Raw genomic sequence first — 17,299 nt, 5'->3', positions numbered from 1 at the left:
TTTTGAACTGTCTGCTCCAATAATATTTCTCTTACATCAGGGAGGAGTGTGTTTGGGCTACCTGTGTCTATTTGCCATTCCTCTCACCTGCCAGAACCAAACCTGAGTCTAGGGTGGACCCTTGAAAACACGGAGCACTGTGGACAGGGAGGGGCTGCATTAGCACTGGGCTTGGCTTGCACCAAAGGGGTGCTGGCAGCAGGTGCAAGGACCAGCTGAGACCAGTCTTCTCACTGGGAGTCATCCCTCCTCCTCAGTGTTTCCAGGGACCAGAGCACTGCTGTGTTTTGAACACTCCAAAAGAAAAACCCATCCCTCAAGTGACCCTTCGTGGACAGGGAAGCTCAGGGTGCACTGATGTTGCACAGCCCACTCTCCTTGTGGGAGATGAGTCAAGGAGCAAAATAGCTCATATGTGGCAAAAATACTAACTTGGAGGAAAGCTTCCAATCTCATCTTGATGAAGATATCAAGAGCTTGAAACCCCACCAGCTCCCTTAGAGGCTCATCCCAATAATTATTCAACTCCACTGTCACATTGAGGCAGGAAGCAGAGCTCAGGTAGACACCCAAATTTAGCTTGCAGCTGGTGATGGCTCATCAGCTTTTCCCCACTGGAGTAAGGGGCCAGAGAGCACAAAGCATTTTCTCTCCTTCAATATTCCGTAATTAAAATAAATCAGAAAAAGAACGTTATCTGCTGTATTTGCCCTCTTCTGCAAACACACCATGTGTTATTTCACTATAGAAATCGCCAGACAAAGCTGATTTACTGGCCAACCTCAGGAAGCCAGTGATTCTCCAACCCTCTCTACCATCCCCCAAAGTTTATTGTTGAGTTCTTGGAACATCAAGTACAGAGTGTGAAATAATTTAATGGTGGGGAGATTTTCATCCTCCTTCTCTATCCCAATATGACTAAATTTATTGATTTTGGATTGCTGTAAATTATAATGTAATTATCCTGCTGCACAAGCAGCTTCCCATTCCAGAAATTAAAAAGCAATTCAGGTAAATGATCTTTAGTTATCATGGTGCATCCCTGCAGAACTCATTAAGTTGGGGGATTAGATGGCACACCAAAACTCTTACAGGGCGGGTGACATTGAAAACTATCATGCCTGAAAATACAGAACTTCCTTGGGATGATAATGGGCAAAACTGCTAGTGTGGCACTTTTTTTTCCTTTCCTGATAACTTTGATATTCTATCAACTTGTACATCTCCCAGGATCTCTAATGTTCACTTACTGACCCTTCTGAAAAATAAACACCCTTCCTTTGAGATGAGAATGGCATTAAGTGGAATTTAAGAAATGGACAATATCACAAGGCCATCTGTAAAACGTTGTCATCTGATTCCACTGGATCTCAGGTGGAAAAGCAGCTCATGTGAGTCAGAGTCAGCAACTACTTTTTGAGGTGGGAGACTGCCAACTGGCATAAAAGAGAGCTCACACCAGATTTCCAGACAGCTAAGGTGAATTTTCCAGCTTTCCCGAAAGAAAGCTCTATCTGATGGGATTGCTAAAAGATCTGATTGACTGTAGTCACAGAAGATATGTGCACTTTGCCAGCACAAGTGTTCTCAATCCCTCAGTCTTGCCCAAAGGTAATGTTTTCCCTCCCTAAATCTGCCTGCACTTCAGGCATTTTCCCCTTGCTGTTCTGTACTGTTGTGATGGCAAAGCAGCCATCATCAGGCTTCACCCTGAAGGAGGCTACAGTCGTTGGCAGATGAAAGGATACGTGTGCACATAGTTTGCACATCATTAAGTTCGCAAAACGCTTTGAGGATGAAATGTGCTACATAAATATAACAGGTTATTAAATTTCTTGGTGCCTGCAGTGGTCTTCGATGGATTGTGCCTAAACCTGCTACTGCTTTTAGCTTCCTGGCTTTTTTTTACCCCCTTGCCCCAGAAGATTCTAAGTTTCTCGCTCCCACCAAGGAGTCTTTCACACCTTCTGGTGGCCCCACGGAGCTGCTGTGCAGACAAGGGAAGTCCCACTGGTTTTTGGCTGCACGCGTGCAGCCTCTGCTCATTTCCTCTGAAAGCGGTGGCTGCCGGACTTGAAAGACCCCTCCTGCTCCCCTGCTCTTCCCGAATACAGCCCTTAATTAATACTGAAGGCTGCTACCACTTTTGAGTAGGACAGTGCAGATCCTCGGGATATTAGTCAAACCCACAGAGATTTATGAACTCATCAGCATGACCAGGACACTCAGAAAAGAAGCAAAACTCTTCAATTTAAAATTCTCCTACACCATCAGAAATTTCAACTTCACCTACAAGTTCTTCGTACTGTGAAAGTTCACTAGTTCTGTTATTTCACTTCTAGTAAGGACTGTGTCCTAATATGGACATTTTTGCAGCATTCAGCTAAATTCTGAAGTTATACAATGTACCCTGGTAGCCCTTTCTCCCATTAAAAATAGCCTATTAACTCGGTCTCATGAAAGCCCAAATCATATCTGGTCTCTGTTTCTAGCAGAGACAGCTCAGCAACCTCTCTCTCCCCATCTCAGCAGCACACAGTGCCACAATTACACAAGACGTTGTGGCAGGAGCATGGGACATCAGGGAAAATCTCTGTTCTTTTTTGGGACACACGCATACTTTTCAAATTTCCTAAAAGGAGAGATTATTTGGTTTTGGCCCAGCATCTGAAACCACTCATAGGCCACACACAAGTTACCGAGTAAGCAGACGACATCCTTTTCTTAAACCCTTATGGACACAAACAGATTTTGAAAACACGTAGTTCAACCACCTCAGCAAATTTTCCCCGGTGTGTTGGTGTTGGGAGCCCAGTGCCTGCCCTCCCTCCTCCTCCTCATCCCCCATTCACTGTTTACAGCAAGAAGGACATTAGCGCTGGACTGAACCTGCTCCAGTTCTTTTATATAGATTTAGACCGTATAATTTGATCGTGACCACAGGCAGTTTTATTGCCCTGATTTATATGTAGCCTTGCAGGGGTTTGGGGATTTTTTTCCCTTTATTTGGTAAGAAAGTGAAACTCATAGCAGTTCCTTCCTTGCTGCAGCCTGAGGACAAGCTGCAGGATCTCCACAGGGCTGCCACCCTCCCTCTGCCCTTGTTGTGGGCATACACACACTGGAGGAGCTGGCTGAAGCTTCTCCCCCAGCACAAATCCTCCCTGTGGCCCTCACTGCCTCTCAGCACTTGGCTGGTCCTGCCCAAGAGAATGGTCCAAGTGACATCCAGGGTGATCGATGTGGCTGCTCCTCCTGCTCAAGAGTGATACCCCGACAGAAACTCCAGTGTCATTCCCTCTCTTGCCTGCTAACCCTCCTCCCAGGGAGCTCAGTAAAAGGCTTCTTTGACCAAGCCATCACTTTTACAATCCAAATAGCAGGGCATAAAAATCCAGGCAGCTCTGCCATGGAGCTAAGGGAGATGTGGCTGTTGGGCCAGGCACGCTGCTACCAACCATCTGCATTCCCAGGGCACACTAAATCTGGGATCTGTATTAGTATTCTCCAGCAGGCATCTGGCAGATATTAAATACCAGCCTCCCCAGAGAACTTGTTACCTCCTCATGCTTGACTGGGTGAATATAAGTGAGCGCCGTGCTTGTATCTGCTACCTGAAGAGGCTAGATGAAGCCTATCTGAAACACGCCAAGACCCCATATCTGTCATTACCATACCAATTTCCTGAATGAAAATCCTGCCTGTCTTTCATTTAATCTGTCTTCTCTCTCATTACGTGACCAGAACATGCTGTACTAACTACAAAGACAGGTCAGTATGTGACTCAAAACCTAATTTCTGTTACTTACCTAAATGATTACTGCCTGGATGAGCATGACGTTTTGGAGTAAGAATAACAAAGCCCACCAATCGTTCTGCCCTGTCACTGGCATGTGAAGAACTAATTTTGCACTGGGCCATGGGCTTAGAGAAAAGGTTGATCTGAAATCCAGTCGTCTCACCTTGGTAACCTCATCTTCACAACAACGTGTACTTTTTTTCCAGTTTATCTGTCTTTTGTCTTTTTCTACACACAGCCAGTTTCTTCTTACACTTCAGACTGTGTAATATTTCCTAGCTTTTCCCTTTGCTACCAAGTTCTCCTCTTGATGATCCCACAAAATAGTGTATTTTGGCTCAAACTCTGTTAGATTCTTGTTTCTCACATCTCTGTATAGCAGCTGGTTAAAGGCCTTTGGATCCCTCTGCACAGCTCAGCCCTCCTCCCACACAACTTGTCCAGGCTACTTCTGCTGCTCTGTATATCATTTCATCTGAGTGAAGCCTTTTGACTATAGTCCACCATGATTTCCATAAAGGGCTCTCAGCTTCTCTCTACTACTCTGAGATTACTGGCACCTTATGTCCTACCCCATCAAGCAATAATTTTGCAAAACTTTGGAGCAGAAATCACATCCTCCCTAGTTATGGGGTTCACACTGATCAAGTACTCCTGGCATTTGCTTCTGCTGCACTCAACATTGGAAAAGAATTTCAAAACTACCCACAGATCTGTTACCAGAAAACTCACAGGTGACATGAGCCACCTTGCAGTTCATGTGCACCCAGAGGCAGACTGGGAATGCTGGGCACAGCTGCACCCCTTTGTAAGTGTCTAGAGAGACATCAACCCTTCTTTGTGGTATCCATAACCATGGCTTTCAAGGGTCAATTCCTTCTTCTCTTCTTGTGCCTTATTCAGCTGACACTGCCTTCAAATCCCCACTGGTTTGGGCCATCAGCCCAGTATCTCACAAAACACAAGGTTAAGTGAAGCAAATTCTGGAGGACATTTCTATTCTGCCCTCAGGACTTAACTATGGGAAGGTTTTGAGGTTGGAAAAGAACAATTTTTCATTATGGTCACAGAAAGGAGGAATAAACTAAAACCACTGCAGATACTGGCACTGAGGAAAGGCCCTTTGGGCTGGTACTTAGAGAAGCTCATTTCTATCCTCACTCAAATGCTACAGAGGTTAAAGACCTGCTACAACCTGCCATAAAAGGCAAACCCCACATTAATAGGAAATGTGTTCCCCTCCTCCATTCCAAATGTATTTTTTATGAGTAAACATTTCTGTATTAAGACTTACTGTCTTCAAAGATCCCTTTTATGTCCCAAAGGTAACCATTTAAGTGTTCTTATAACAGCCGTTACTTATCTTTACAATGGGCAATGCATGTGAACTCAGTGTCTGAAACTTTAATTTTGCTATATATTTTTTAGTAACTACATATAAATCCAGCCTGTTTCAAGTGTCAGTGACTCTATGTGACCAAAAGATAGCCTTGGATCTTATTTCATCTGCAAAGACATTGTTCTGAGTGGAATTAAAAGCAGCAAAAGAATTTGCAAAACTCTCAACCCTTTTAACTTGCTTGCAGAAGTGATGCAGAATGCACAGAGCTCAGAAAAAGAGATGCAAATGTTTTTCACACATTCAGGCATCTCCTATCTATTTTAAGAGTTGCTGCTCCAGCAGTTGAAACACAGGACCCTGCAGTAAAGATGTTTAAAGGACGTCTTTGTAACAGCACAGAAAAGTTCCTTTGGAGTTTTCCAAGGGAAAAAATTGCACCAAACAAGAGTACTGCCAGCTCCTCTGCAGTTGATTACAGTATTTGAGTGTGCATGTGCACAGCAGACTAATGGGACGGTAAGCTGAAACAAAATTTCTCTCCAAAGCTATTACCCCATGACAATGATTTTATCCTTCCATCACCTGGCATCCAAGAGTCTAATTACAAAGGACTTTGCTAAGACCACTGTCTGTTGCTAGACTGGGTGAATATACATGCCTATTGGGTACCTATTGCTTGGGTCAGGATAAACCCTGAAGCTCGCCATGGCTTCTGTAAATTCATCCAGGTGTGTCCAAAACCCCACCCAGGTACTTGGAGCTCACCCATAGACTATGTATGTAGGTAACTGTTTTGAACTAAGAAAAATAATTTTCTCTTGTTTTGATACAGAATATTACATTGTTAGTAACAACCTGATGTTCTCCAGCTGAGTTCCAGGTAAGACCACTTGAAAAACTTTCTCACTTCAAAGCAAGCACGGCTCTTTGGAATACTCAATCTCCATACCCCCAAACGGTCTCTCCACTACAGATATTGAAAACACCTTCACTGTTAGAATTTAAACTTACCTTCCCCGACCCTGCAAAACTGTTTTATTGTCCCCTTTGGACAGCAGCAGGCTGACACCTAAGACATACCAACAAGGTCACCCTTGTAAGGCAGCACCAGGGGCAGCAGCACCCTCTTGCAGGCAGTGGGGAGTGTGAAATGGCAATCTCCCCACAGTCTGACCCGTTAAGTGTTTCCGTGTGACCAATGCCATAAACATGCTAACCAGATGCTGATGGATGGGCCTGGAGGCCCAAAGAACAACTCAAGCTCATTATATAAATGAGGGAGCGAAGGGAAGTCAAGCAGCTTTCCCAAAATCATGAAGGAAGTTTGGGACTTCATCAGGAACTGAAACTAATTTTCTCCAGGCTCAGTTCTGTGCCCTCACTGTAGGGAGCCACCAAAAAATTGGGTATCTTCACACAAGCAGCCTCTGGGAGTCGGATCAGCTTCCCACAACACATAATAATTCCTCTCGTTAAAACGGGACGTGCAAACCAATGCCTAAAGTCCTCACCTTTGTGTTTCTCTGGTTTTACTTTATAGTGTGGCTGTAAATGCCTCTCAAAGAACATCACCATCTGTACCTGCAAACCGACACAAAGTGATTTGGCTTAACCTCAAGCCTCACTTGCAAGAAGGCACTTGCACACATTAACACAGGACAGGGATAGTCACTCCAGCCAGGATGTAGGAAATTGCCCCCATCACTGCTGGTCCATCCCACAAAGAGCAGCCACAAACCAGGGTGAGCCTCAGGTAGAAAAAGTGAGTGAAAAAGATAACTTTATCACCTCACTAACAGAACAAAAATTTCATTTTGGTAAAATCTAAATATTATCCAACATTCTGGCTCCAGGGTCAGTGGTGCTGAATGTCTATTGTCAGAGCACCTTGTCAGGTGCATAAAATCTCTGCTTTCTTTAAACTACTAAACTATTGTTGAAGCAGCACACACAGGACCAGGGGCTTAGAAAAAGATACCTCCTCTATTGGATAGTTTTCAGGAATGTCAGACTCTGATCTTTTATATCAATACAACTGAAGCCATCAAAACATCTATTTTAACTGTTTACTTAAGGATGCATCTGTTGCAAGCTGCGATTTTTTCTGAAAATCTGTCAGTCAGGAGCTGATCACTGTAAGAGAAGAGAACAGAATAGAACAGCTTTCTGGCTAAAATGGCACCATTCAATCCCTGCAAATGTCACTGTATTTTAAAAATCAGATACTGGTGGCAGTAAATATAAATATTTTGCTTACAATACTCCTGTTCCTATTTATGATTTACTTACAATTGGAAGCATATTCAATGGGATGGTCTTAAAAAGATCTGGAATTCCAGGAGAGGGGAAGAGGTATAAGAAAAAGAGGAGAGAAACCCCCACGGAGCTCTCGAACAAACTACTGAAAAGACAGAATTTATTCAGTCAAGTTTGTGATCATGTGGGATCACATTCAATTTTAAAAATTTATTTTCATTTTGGACTCAGCCTATGTGCCCAAAGTTTTGCTCAGTTCTTTCCAGCAAGGTTTGCCTGATTTCAACCCAACACCACTATGAGAGTCACAGAACACCCAGTTTAGGTCATTTTCCAACACATATACAGTCACGAGTTTAACATAAACCTGAAGAAGTTTGCATGAAAATACTACATCCCCTTCATTCCTTCAAGAGCTAAATTTACAATCTTGGCTGAGATTTTCTTCTCTGTCATTACCATTAAGATCAGAGAACTCATCCTGTCAAGCACAGTCCCTACACAGAATTCATGGGATATTGATTTATTTCAGATTTTATGGTTTCTGCAATTTTTGTCTCACTTGGTTCTGGAAAAAATTGTAGCCCCAAATTATGAGCCCACTGTGCTAGGTACTGAACAAAGGCACTGCTGAATTAGTTTAAATTCAGTGATAACCTATTTGTGCTACTGAGCATTTTCATAGCCTTATGCAACCAAGAGGAATGAAGCTGACTGCTGCATCGTGATGTTCTCAGAGGCTCTGGAGGATGCATAGACAACTTGTGTTCAGCTCTCCTGAAGGGAAAGAAACAACGCCTCCGTTTGGCAGATGGGCATGAGGATTTGAGTCATCTGACCATGATTACACGGCATAGCATTGAGAGGAAGGGCTTGCCAGTGGAAATGGTGAACCAAGGAACCTGGGCTAAGACCTCTGTACTAGCATCGATATCCCACGTACACCACATCTGAACTCCTGAAGTTCCAGAGATGATCACTTCGTGGCATCCCTCTGAAACAGCTCAACCCATTTCAGCCACTTTGGCCCTGGAAAAAAATCCCCTGTGCTGCCAGTCTAGAGAATGGGAGCAATGATATCTCCTTGTCCTGTCAGGATGTTCATATGCAGACAGATGCTGAAGTGTTGAGGCAGCGCGAGGGTTGCACAAAGCAAGAAATCCCCCCACAAGCCTTGGGCTCCCCAGAAGCCACCAGACAGCACAATTCATCTTCTCCAATTATAAAAAATAATAATAATAGCGCAGTGGAACTGGTTGTGTCCTCTCAGGCCTCTGCACCTCACTGATCACCACATGAAACCATGAAAACAGACAACCTGATTTCATGGGGGCAGTTTAACAAGGTGAGGAACAATGCCAAGTCCTCTTTTCACTGCGAGGTCTGTGGATGCCTTCTCAAGGCCACGCAGAAATTCTTTAGGAGGTGCTGGGAATACAAGCCCTGATTCTTGGTGCTGGTATTGGATGCACAGCATTTCTAGGAACATTTTTCTTTGCCACTCGTCTGACCTCAGGAGCAGTCCCACTGCTCTGTGCAGGCAGCCATGGAATGGTCTGCCAAACCCTATCAATTATTTAGCATCCAAAGGTAGACTTAATCTGTGTGATAAAAGGATGGATTTTATCTAAGGCTTGTTCCCTTAAAAGTGATTTATACAACTGGCCTCTCTAGTTGCTTCCCTTAACATAATTATTTACTTTTGCATTAATAGCTTTCCTCCATTTGGGTTATTTTTAGGAGCTTTTTGTAGCCTTGAGAATTTACTATGTTTTTTTCCTTTGTATTTTAGTGGGGATTTAAAATTTCCCATCTCTCTGAATGGGCTGTTAAAACATTAGTTTGGCCAATGCTGGTGTAATGTTCTGGGAAGCAGCTCCCCTGGATGTGTTGACATCTGGGTGTTGAGTTTGCCTCTAACTTGAGAAGCCATGGAGTGAGATTTCAGTTCAGAGCTGGCAGTCAGGGCTCCCAGACTGCTCATCAGGCAGTGGACTGATAGACATGAATGAAAGGCTTTAAAGCATGAATCTAGGTCCACCTTGGTTCCTCGCTTTAACCTTACTCTGCAATTTTGGCAAAGTTAGAAAGACTGGGACTTTTCCACCTAACATTAAATCAGGCATGAAGCTCTCAAGAGAATAAAGCAGGCATCTGCACAACGGGATTCACTCCACCCTAATGCAAAAGCATCTCAAACTAGACACCTAACACTTAGGCAGCCAACTTTAGACAAAATAACTCCCATCCTTTGTCCTCTCATGATTATGGTAGGCTCAAACCCCATAGCTAATGGGTGGTGTTGGGAGAATTGATGTATAAAACCCATGCAAATTCACAGATGTTCAGGCAAAAAGCTGCCAGAGATACTAAAAATTCAAACTGTGGGGGCATGCTGGCAGAGGACACAATCCAGTAGATAATCCATTATCACCACTGGATCTTCTTACTTGACTACTATTGACCAATCCACAATAGGTAAGTTTAGTATCAGTTAAAAAGGTTGTGTTTAGCCACCCTCTGAGGGGCACTTTAATCAAGTCTAACCTGGGCCCCCAGAAAAGAAGACTTATCAGTATTTGCCAGAATAAACTTATGGAGCAAACAAAATAATAGAAATGTAGAAGTGATGATCATGACAACTATTATTAATGATAATACACTCACAAAATACAAAGGTCTTCCAGGTGGTACTTAATGGTTGGGATAACCAATGCCATAATCAGCCTCTAAAGAATAACTTTTTTTTTTTTAAAGTCATAAAAGCATTTGAACTTGGCTTGCAAACCTGCAGTGTGATTAGAGATGAGATGAGATAAAATTACTGTCTTCAAAAGTACTTTTGCATCTGTAACAAGCTGAAATTATAGGAACTTTTCTATAGAAGTGTGGGGGAGCAGTATACAATCAGGGAATGCTAGCTGATATTATGAATCATAGAATCATTTAGGTTGGAAGAGACCCTTAAGATCATCAAGTCCAACCATAAAGCTGTTGCATCATGTAAGGGATACACAATTTGAACCAAAAAGTCTGTAAACATTAATGGTTATCCACTCTGAGGTCACACCTTTGCCCACAGGGTTGGCTGCCACACAAAGTCAGTAGAGAGCCTTGGGCAAAGAGTTTCCCCCACGGGGAAAAAAAACAAACCAAGAAGTCAGACTCAAATCACTCATTTAAGCAAAGTAAAGGATTACCTGGGCTAACTCTTTTGAAGAAGAAGTTAGGGAGACAGCATTGCAAGCCACAGATAGAAGAGAAAGGGCAGGCAGAAGGAAAGCTGTGTTTTGTAGCACAGTTTGTGGCAATCTCAATTATCAAAACTCTGCCACTGTAACTGAAGAACTAAACCTGCTGCTCCCAAAGTGTTCTCTGCCAGGCCCACACCAGATAGTGCTCATGAAACATAAAAATGGTGCAGCATGGCTTTAACTTCATCCATCTCTACATGAATCCTTCTAAACTATCCCAAAGAGCAGGTGCCAGGTGGCCAGCATGAGACAAAGCTGACAAACTTGTCACTGTCCTTGATATCCAGTCTCAGCACTGCACCAGTCTGAGCATCTGAGACATCCAGCTGCCCAAAGGGACATGGGTGGGTACACAAGAGACTGTAGGCAATCAATTCACTCAGAAAGGCTACAGTAGCAAAGAAATACACTTTAGGACCCAACAGAATTAGTTTCATGAAAGGCTGGCAGAAACAGAGAAATACAATTCTTGACTGCAGTTGGCCTTGAGGCAGCAGTGCACTGAAGCTCTACCCAAGGTGGAGGCCACTGAACTCCATGCAGGAGATGCACGAGGATAGACAGTGGCTGTCAGGAGAATTTCTCAGTCTGAATTACAGGATTTTCCCATCATTCAGTTTTAACCACTTGCCCCCTTTCCCTCTGGAGCCAATCCCAGCTTTTCTGTTGAACACATCTCTCAGCATTTTAAGCTGTACACAGCAAAGCAGTGCAGGGCAGGGAAGCTAAGAATGTGCTTGTACTGGTTATGTTCCTTTTCCTGGAAAATGTGCACTGAATGAAAAACATTCTTTAAGAAGATCCCTGCCTCTCCAGGGTGGACAGAGGAGATGACTTCATTGGGGCTGTTCTCATTCTAATTAGTCTGAGTCTTGGGCCACACAAACTATATATTTTTTCAGTGTGCTGAGGTCTGCTGGGATGCTGGCATTTCCTCCCCCTCATTTACATGGTCTTCCCATAATCTAGCACTGAGACAAGCAGAGCTGCATAAGGACTCCCTGCCAATGCCACTTGGGGCTTGCTTACGGAAGACCTCTGGAGAGCGATGGGAGGTGCTCCCTGCCCTTCTCCTCTGCCTATGAAAGGGCTGAGTGTGCTACTTCTGCAGAACTAAGCATTCCTGCCAGCCCATAAATCAAGTGACCAAACTCCATCCCAATCTCTGATCCACTGCAGAAAAGCCCCATACTCTGCCTTTACAGCACACACAGGGCAAAGAGCTGTATTTCATCAACTGAAGCCTTAATATCAGAGGAGAGTCGTTACCTCCTGGAAAAAAAAAAAAAAGCACAGCCAGAGTCTTACTAGTTCTGCAGCTTGGCTTCCCCATGTTTACACCAAATGACTTGTTGAACTTCATTATATACAAAGTATTTCCATAGATCAGAGGCAGGGAGACCTGTGCAGCTAACATAAAATAAATTACCACCCCGTGATAAATGGTTCTATTAGCAATCCAGATTGTTAAACTCAGATACAACAGGATGAAGGGAGCACTGCCCCATTCATTCTCCCTGCGGCAGATACTGAGTTGTAAATAGGTTATTTTGTGTGTAAATAACACATTAAAACTCAGCATTAGCCGTGTCTTTTGATAGAGAGGAAATTGTTCCAAATAAATAATTTCGGACAGGAATGTAAAATAAGCCAGATTTAATAGTGCATGCCTGCTGTAGCTGTGTTAAACATGACTAAAATGATAAACCCCAGAATATACTAATAGTAAACTATGCTCTGACATCAAAGTAATGAGGCTGTATTTTTACCCAGCTTTAGAAATGCTAAAATTAGTCTTGACAGAGCCAGACATCAGAAAAATGTTTCAAACATAAACACCATCAATTTGGGAACTTGGAGTTTGTGTCATGCAGAGGGTGGGGTGGAGAGGGAAAGGTGCATTCTGGGCCTCGTTAAAGTCAGGCAGTTAGCATTTAGGAGAATTTGTATTTAATTTTTATTATGAGATGAGAAACCTATCTTCCTAAATATCTCTGCCTTTGAAAGAGTGGCTCATTTAAAATTCCCTTACAGCCATGTGCCTGGGCTTCCTCATGCCTGTAGGTACAGAGGATGTGTCAGTGCCCGCCTGGAGGACACAACCCAGCCTCGCTCATGGGGCTGTGCACCAAACCCTCCGAACCCTACACACCAATAGCGACTTCTGCATTCAACACAAGGGTTTCCTGAACTCAAATTGGTACAAGTTGCCCTTCTAGAATTAGAGACAATAAAACCAAGAGCCTCTTCTGCAGATCTAACCAGTCTATAGTTCCTACACACTGTCATTATAAACAGTTTCCATCTCAGTCACACACGCGTGTCCCTACTGCAAGAGAAAAGAGGAGCTTTGACTCCTTGGCCAACATGATTTATGGAAAAATAGAAAATTAGGAGAGACTACTGTAATGTCGTATCTGTGAGGCCAATTTCTGAACATCTGATCAATGAGCTACTATAAAAAACTGTTGCAGATGATGTTTAAAATGGCAGCTTCAGAAGACTAAAAATATGGGATGCAAATTTTTAGTACAAAAGGACTCTTCTCTACTGCCAGCATCAACAATATCGATCTCTTTTCCTACAGCCATAGCTTAATTTGTTAGAGGCTGGAAACATTTGGGACAAGTATCCAAAGCAAGGGAACTAGAAATGCAGACTGAACATACTATCTTATAATAATACAGTCTAAATAAGAATATAATTAAATAGTTATTCTTCAATTATTTAACTATGATTCAGTTTATTCCTTCAATTAATTAGAAATAAAAGCTTATGAATCTATTAATTCCTACAAGTGAAAAAGAAATCCTTATGCTCTGAGAAACATGCAAGACATGCTATGATGGCACTCCTTCTGTGTGACTCAGTAGAATAAAGGACAAGAAATGTGTTGTGAATTACATTTGACTCTGGAGAGCAGCTTGGTGATCTGCAGCACTGGCTGAGCCTCACTGCCCCTTTCTCACATGCTAGTACAAAGAGTAAAACCTCTGCAATAAATGAAATCAAGAGCTTGTCTTGGATAAGAATAAAGACTTGCCCCTATGGCCCCAAAGCAGGGTGGGGAGCTCAGAGGCCCACCCTTTAAAGCTGATCCCCTCCTCAAGTTGAACTTCCTAATTAATCTCCAAGCCTCGTTTGCTTTCTTCTGTAAAAATATGAGCATAAATACTCATACTTCTGGCCTGTTGTAAGTAGTTACTCCAGTTTAGGGAACCAAACATGTTATATTAGCATGAATACCATATAAGTAGAGTCTCATCTCTACTCAGCCTTTTTGTTATCACCTGCTAAATCACACCTTGCAGTAAACTCATGTTAGAAGACAATATTGTATTAATTTTTCTACCTCCAAGCACACACACAAGCACGCTGCTCACTTTCAGGAGCCTGTGCTATGTCTATCCAGAGTTCAAAGGAAAGCCCTTCGAACCACAGGAGCACGTGCATCACCTGCAGAGCCCCAAAGCCAGCATCTGACCACACGCTGCTCCACTGCTGCCCATTTTGGGTCATTTATGAGCACTTTTCTTCACAGCATGACATAGATTTCACTCTTTACATCTCATTACACAACGCTTTCATCACAATTCTCCTGACATCTTCAAACAATGCTCAACTTACTTCTCCACTTCCTCCTAATAAAAGGAGAAATATTGAGCCCATAAATAAATTTTTTTCCAAAGGTGAGAGCACACTGCTAACAGAACATATTATACCGGATGCTTAAAAACCAATTAGGTCTCCAGGGATGCCAAATGGGCTGATGGACACTCCACCTCGGGGCATCCTCATTTGGATCTCTGGAAAGGTTGTGACTGCTTCCTCAGTGGAGGCACTCCCAAGGCAAGTGCCAAGTGGGGAGAAGGTGCTCATTCATAACAGCACATCTATGGGTTGCAAATTTTAGCACATGCTTGGACTATGTTGGGGCCAACCAACCTTTCATGTCTGCCAGTCACTGAGCTGATACCTCAAGCGAGCAGTCTCACTAGTTCCTGTAGCCTTTGCTTCTTCAGGGATCTGCTGGGTCTGCCAAACTTCTGCTTTCTGGCAAGCCTTCCTTTCTCCCACTTTGTGCAGTGCTCACAAGGAAAGTGGCTCAGACCCATCCAGGACCACAAAACTGTGTTTCCCTCCAAACAATTTTGTAAAAGACTTTCTGGTTTCTTTTAAAAAAAAGTTTATCAAATGCATGAACTAATCTGATAGACTATAATCTAGCCACTCCTACTTTATTCTGTGCATATGAATCTTCACAGGAAGAAACCTGAGTAGCAAAGTTTACAAAAAAGGAGAGATAAAGCAGATTTAAGTCTTTTTGGTCGGAAACTATCTTCAAAAATCAGGCAACAAAAATCTCAAACTCTCCAGCCAGTCTAGGTAAGAAAGAGAGGAGCTCACAGAAGAGTCGTTCTGTTGTCCTGGGGTGATGAAAAACCACCCTGCAGTGAAGGAAGGGGAAGGGACAGGTTCATTTTGAGGTAAACTGTGGTGGCAATAACGTGTATTTAAAAAAGGAAAAAAAAAAGCTGCCTGCAAAGTTTACACTTTAGCTGGGATGTCTCTTGTCACAACTGAACTGGTGCAGTCCCTTCTAAGTTTATCTCGTTATAACTCGTCCAGAGAGGACACCCAGTCCCCAGTGAGGGCAGCTATGGTGGCTCAGCCCTGCCCACAGCTGTGCCACCACGATGGAGATCCACCAGCACACCTGTGCCAGAGACAGGGGTGGGTTTTGCCTGCCACAGCAAGCAGGAGGATGCAGGAGCAACATCCCTGAACGTTCACCAGAGTTACAGCCACCAGTAATAGCTCCATGCCTGTAGGTGTCCACAAGAGCTTCCCAGTTGACTTCAACAGTAGCAAGACCAAAATCTTGCTTAACACACTGACTTTGAACAGGAACGGTGCCAAGTGGAGGGGTTTCTTTATGAACATTCTTGCACTGGGTCTGGACATTCCCAAATACCTCCCTAACTGTGAAATCCCAGCAGCAATGACTGCAGACCATGCAGTCTGTTTAGCTCATTAGCAGCATCACAGGACACCCCTTCCTCACCAGGATAACGAGGGGCTCCCCATCTCCAGCCAGCCTCGCCAGCCATTCTTTAACTCCACCATGGAGGAGTGGAGAGCACAGTGCTGCCAACACTTTGCAGCACCAGTCAGCTGGTGGCAAGCATTTATGGGATGCCTCAACTCCCCCACAGCCACCCCTCACAAGGCATCCCCTCCCTCACCCCAGTCCAGCTCTCTGGGAGCGGTGGTGACCCATCACACTACAGTGATGTTTAGATGCCATGCAGTGACACAGCTTCCAGTTCCCCTGACAGCCAAGAACCCCAATAAACTCAGCATGTTCACAGGAAGACAGATGCCACCATACTTATTAAATTCTTACAGTCTAATGAAAAACACCCCTGCTGCTTTCAAATTGTGGAAAACATAAAGTACCTCCTTGTGCCACTGCTGCTCCCGCTGCTGCTAAAGGAGTGGGTTTCTTCCCCGTCTCTGTAAAGCCATTCCCCTCCAGAACAGCACCTTTCCCTTCTTTTTTCCCAGCAGCTGTTGAAGCAGAAGTTTCCATCTTAGACGGGCATCTTCCAGCTCAGGAATCCTACAGGACATAAAACAAAACCAGATTCTAGTCACCACTCACAACACAGGCAAAATCAGCTCCAAGAGGCAGAAGATGGTTTGGTAGAGTTCAAAAGCAAATGGCAAGCAGCAAAGAATTCCTGGGTTCCTAATTCCAGCAGTACAGCCAGTCCCAGCAGTCATAGGCACAAAGTCCACAACCATGTAAAGGACTGGGTGTTCTCACAGACCTGTGAAGATCAGGACCAAAAAACAATCCCCAGCTAAACTTGGGCTACACAGTAAAGTTTACAGGTCCAGAAGGCTTTCCAAGATTACAGGATAGGTGAGATGCAAATACTGAGCACACATAAAACGGATTTACCCATCCTATACATAACCTAGGCCATCCTAAGAAAAAACTCAGCTAAAAAATTCCAATAAAATACAGATAAACATATATTTAAAATGGTTTTTTTCTTCTTTCCCACGGTGGGTGCTTATGCTGTGTGCTGGTTTGGAACCAGTGTCATGATCAGAACTTTTCAGCAAGGCTTACAGATAAGCCACAGCAGGTCTGCCACATCTTGTCAAGTTCTCACTGGTCTAACAAACACCAATCCCTCTCTCTCCCAAAAAAGTTCTATCCTGACCAGTTACATCTGAAAATCAGCTACAGCTTTACCCCTACTACAAATGGTGAATTAAATGCCAGGAAATAGCCACAAAACAAGAAGATGCCAAAGTACAAATAACCTGGGTTTTTAAACTTAGGTTGATAAAACATAGCAGCTCCTGAACTTTTTTTCAGCTTGACCATTTTTTCTGCATAATTCGGACTTAAAAAGCAAACATATGGGTACCCCAAATTTACTGTAAAAACAGCGTTTCTCTTAAATGAAGAGGCATACTTTGTTTCTGAATGCAAATACTTTTGTTCCCCTCATTTTAACTTGTTTGATTTCACACATCTCCACCTGACTCCTGCTTGCACATAACCAGCACAGTTACCTGGCACTACCAGCCTCAGGCTGGTCTTGGGAAAACCCACTGCTAATTCCTCTT

General features: G+C 43.5%; 1 protein-coding gene across 1 annotated transcript in view; it reads right to left on the bottom strand.

The window, feature by feature from the left end:
- The window catches only part of GLI2 (GLI family zinc finger 2), a 188,547-nt gene that overhangs the window by 123,894 nt on the left and 47,354 nt on the right, over positions 1-17,299 (bottom strand). Inside the window, exon 2 of the mRNA XM_014871742.2 lies at positions 16,112-16,274. Coding sequence (XP_014727228.2) covers positions 16,112-16,244 — 133 coding nt within the window. The 5' untranslated portion in view covers positions 16,245-16,274. The remainder of the gene's footprint in view (positions 1-16,111; positions 16,275-17,299) is intronic.

Source organism: Sturnus vulgaris, chromosome 7 (assembly GCF_052056855.1).
Source record: "Sturnus vulgaris isolate bStuVul1 chromosome 7, bStuVul1.hap1, whole genome shotgun sequence".
NCBI lineage: Eukaryota > Metazoa > Chordata > Aves > Passeriformes > Sturnidae > Sturnus > Sturnus vulgaris.
This window is presented reverse-complemented; position numbering and strand designations above follow the sequence as displayed.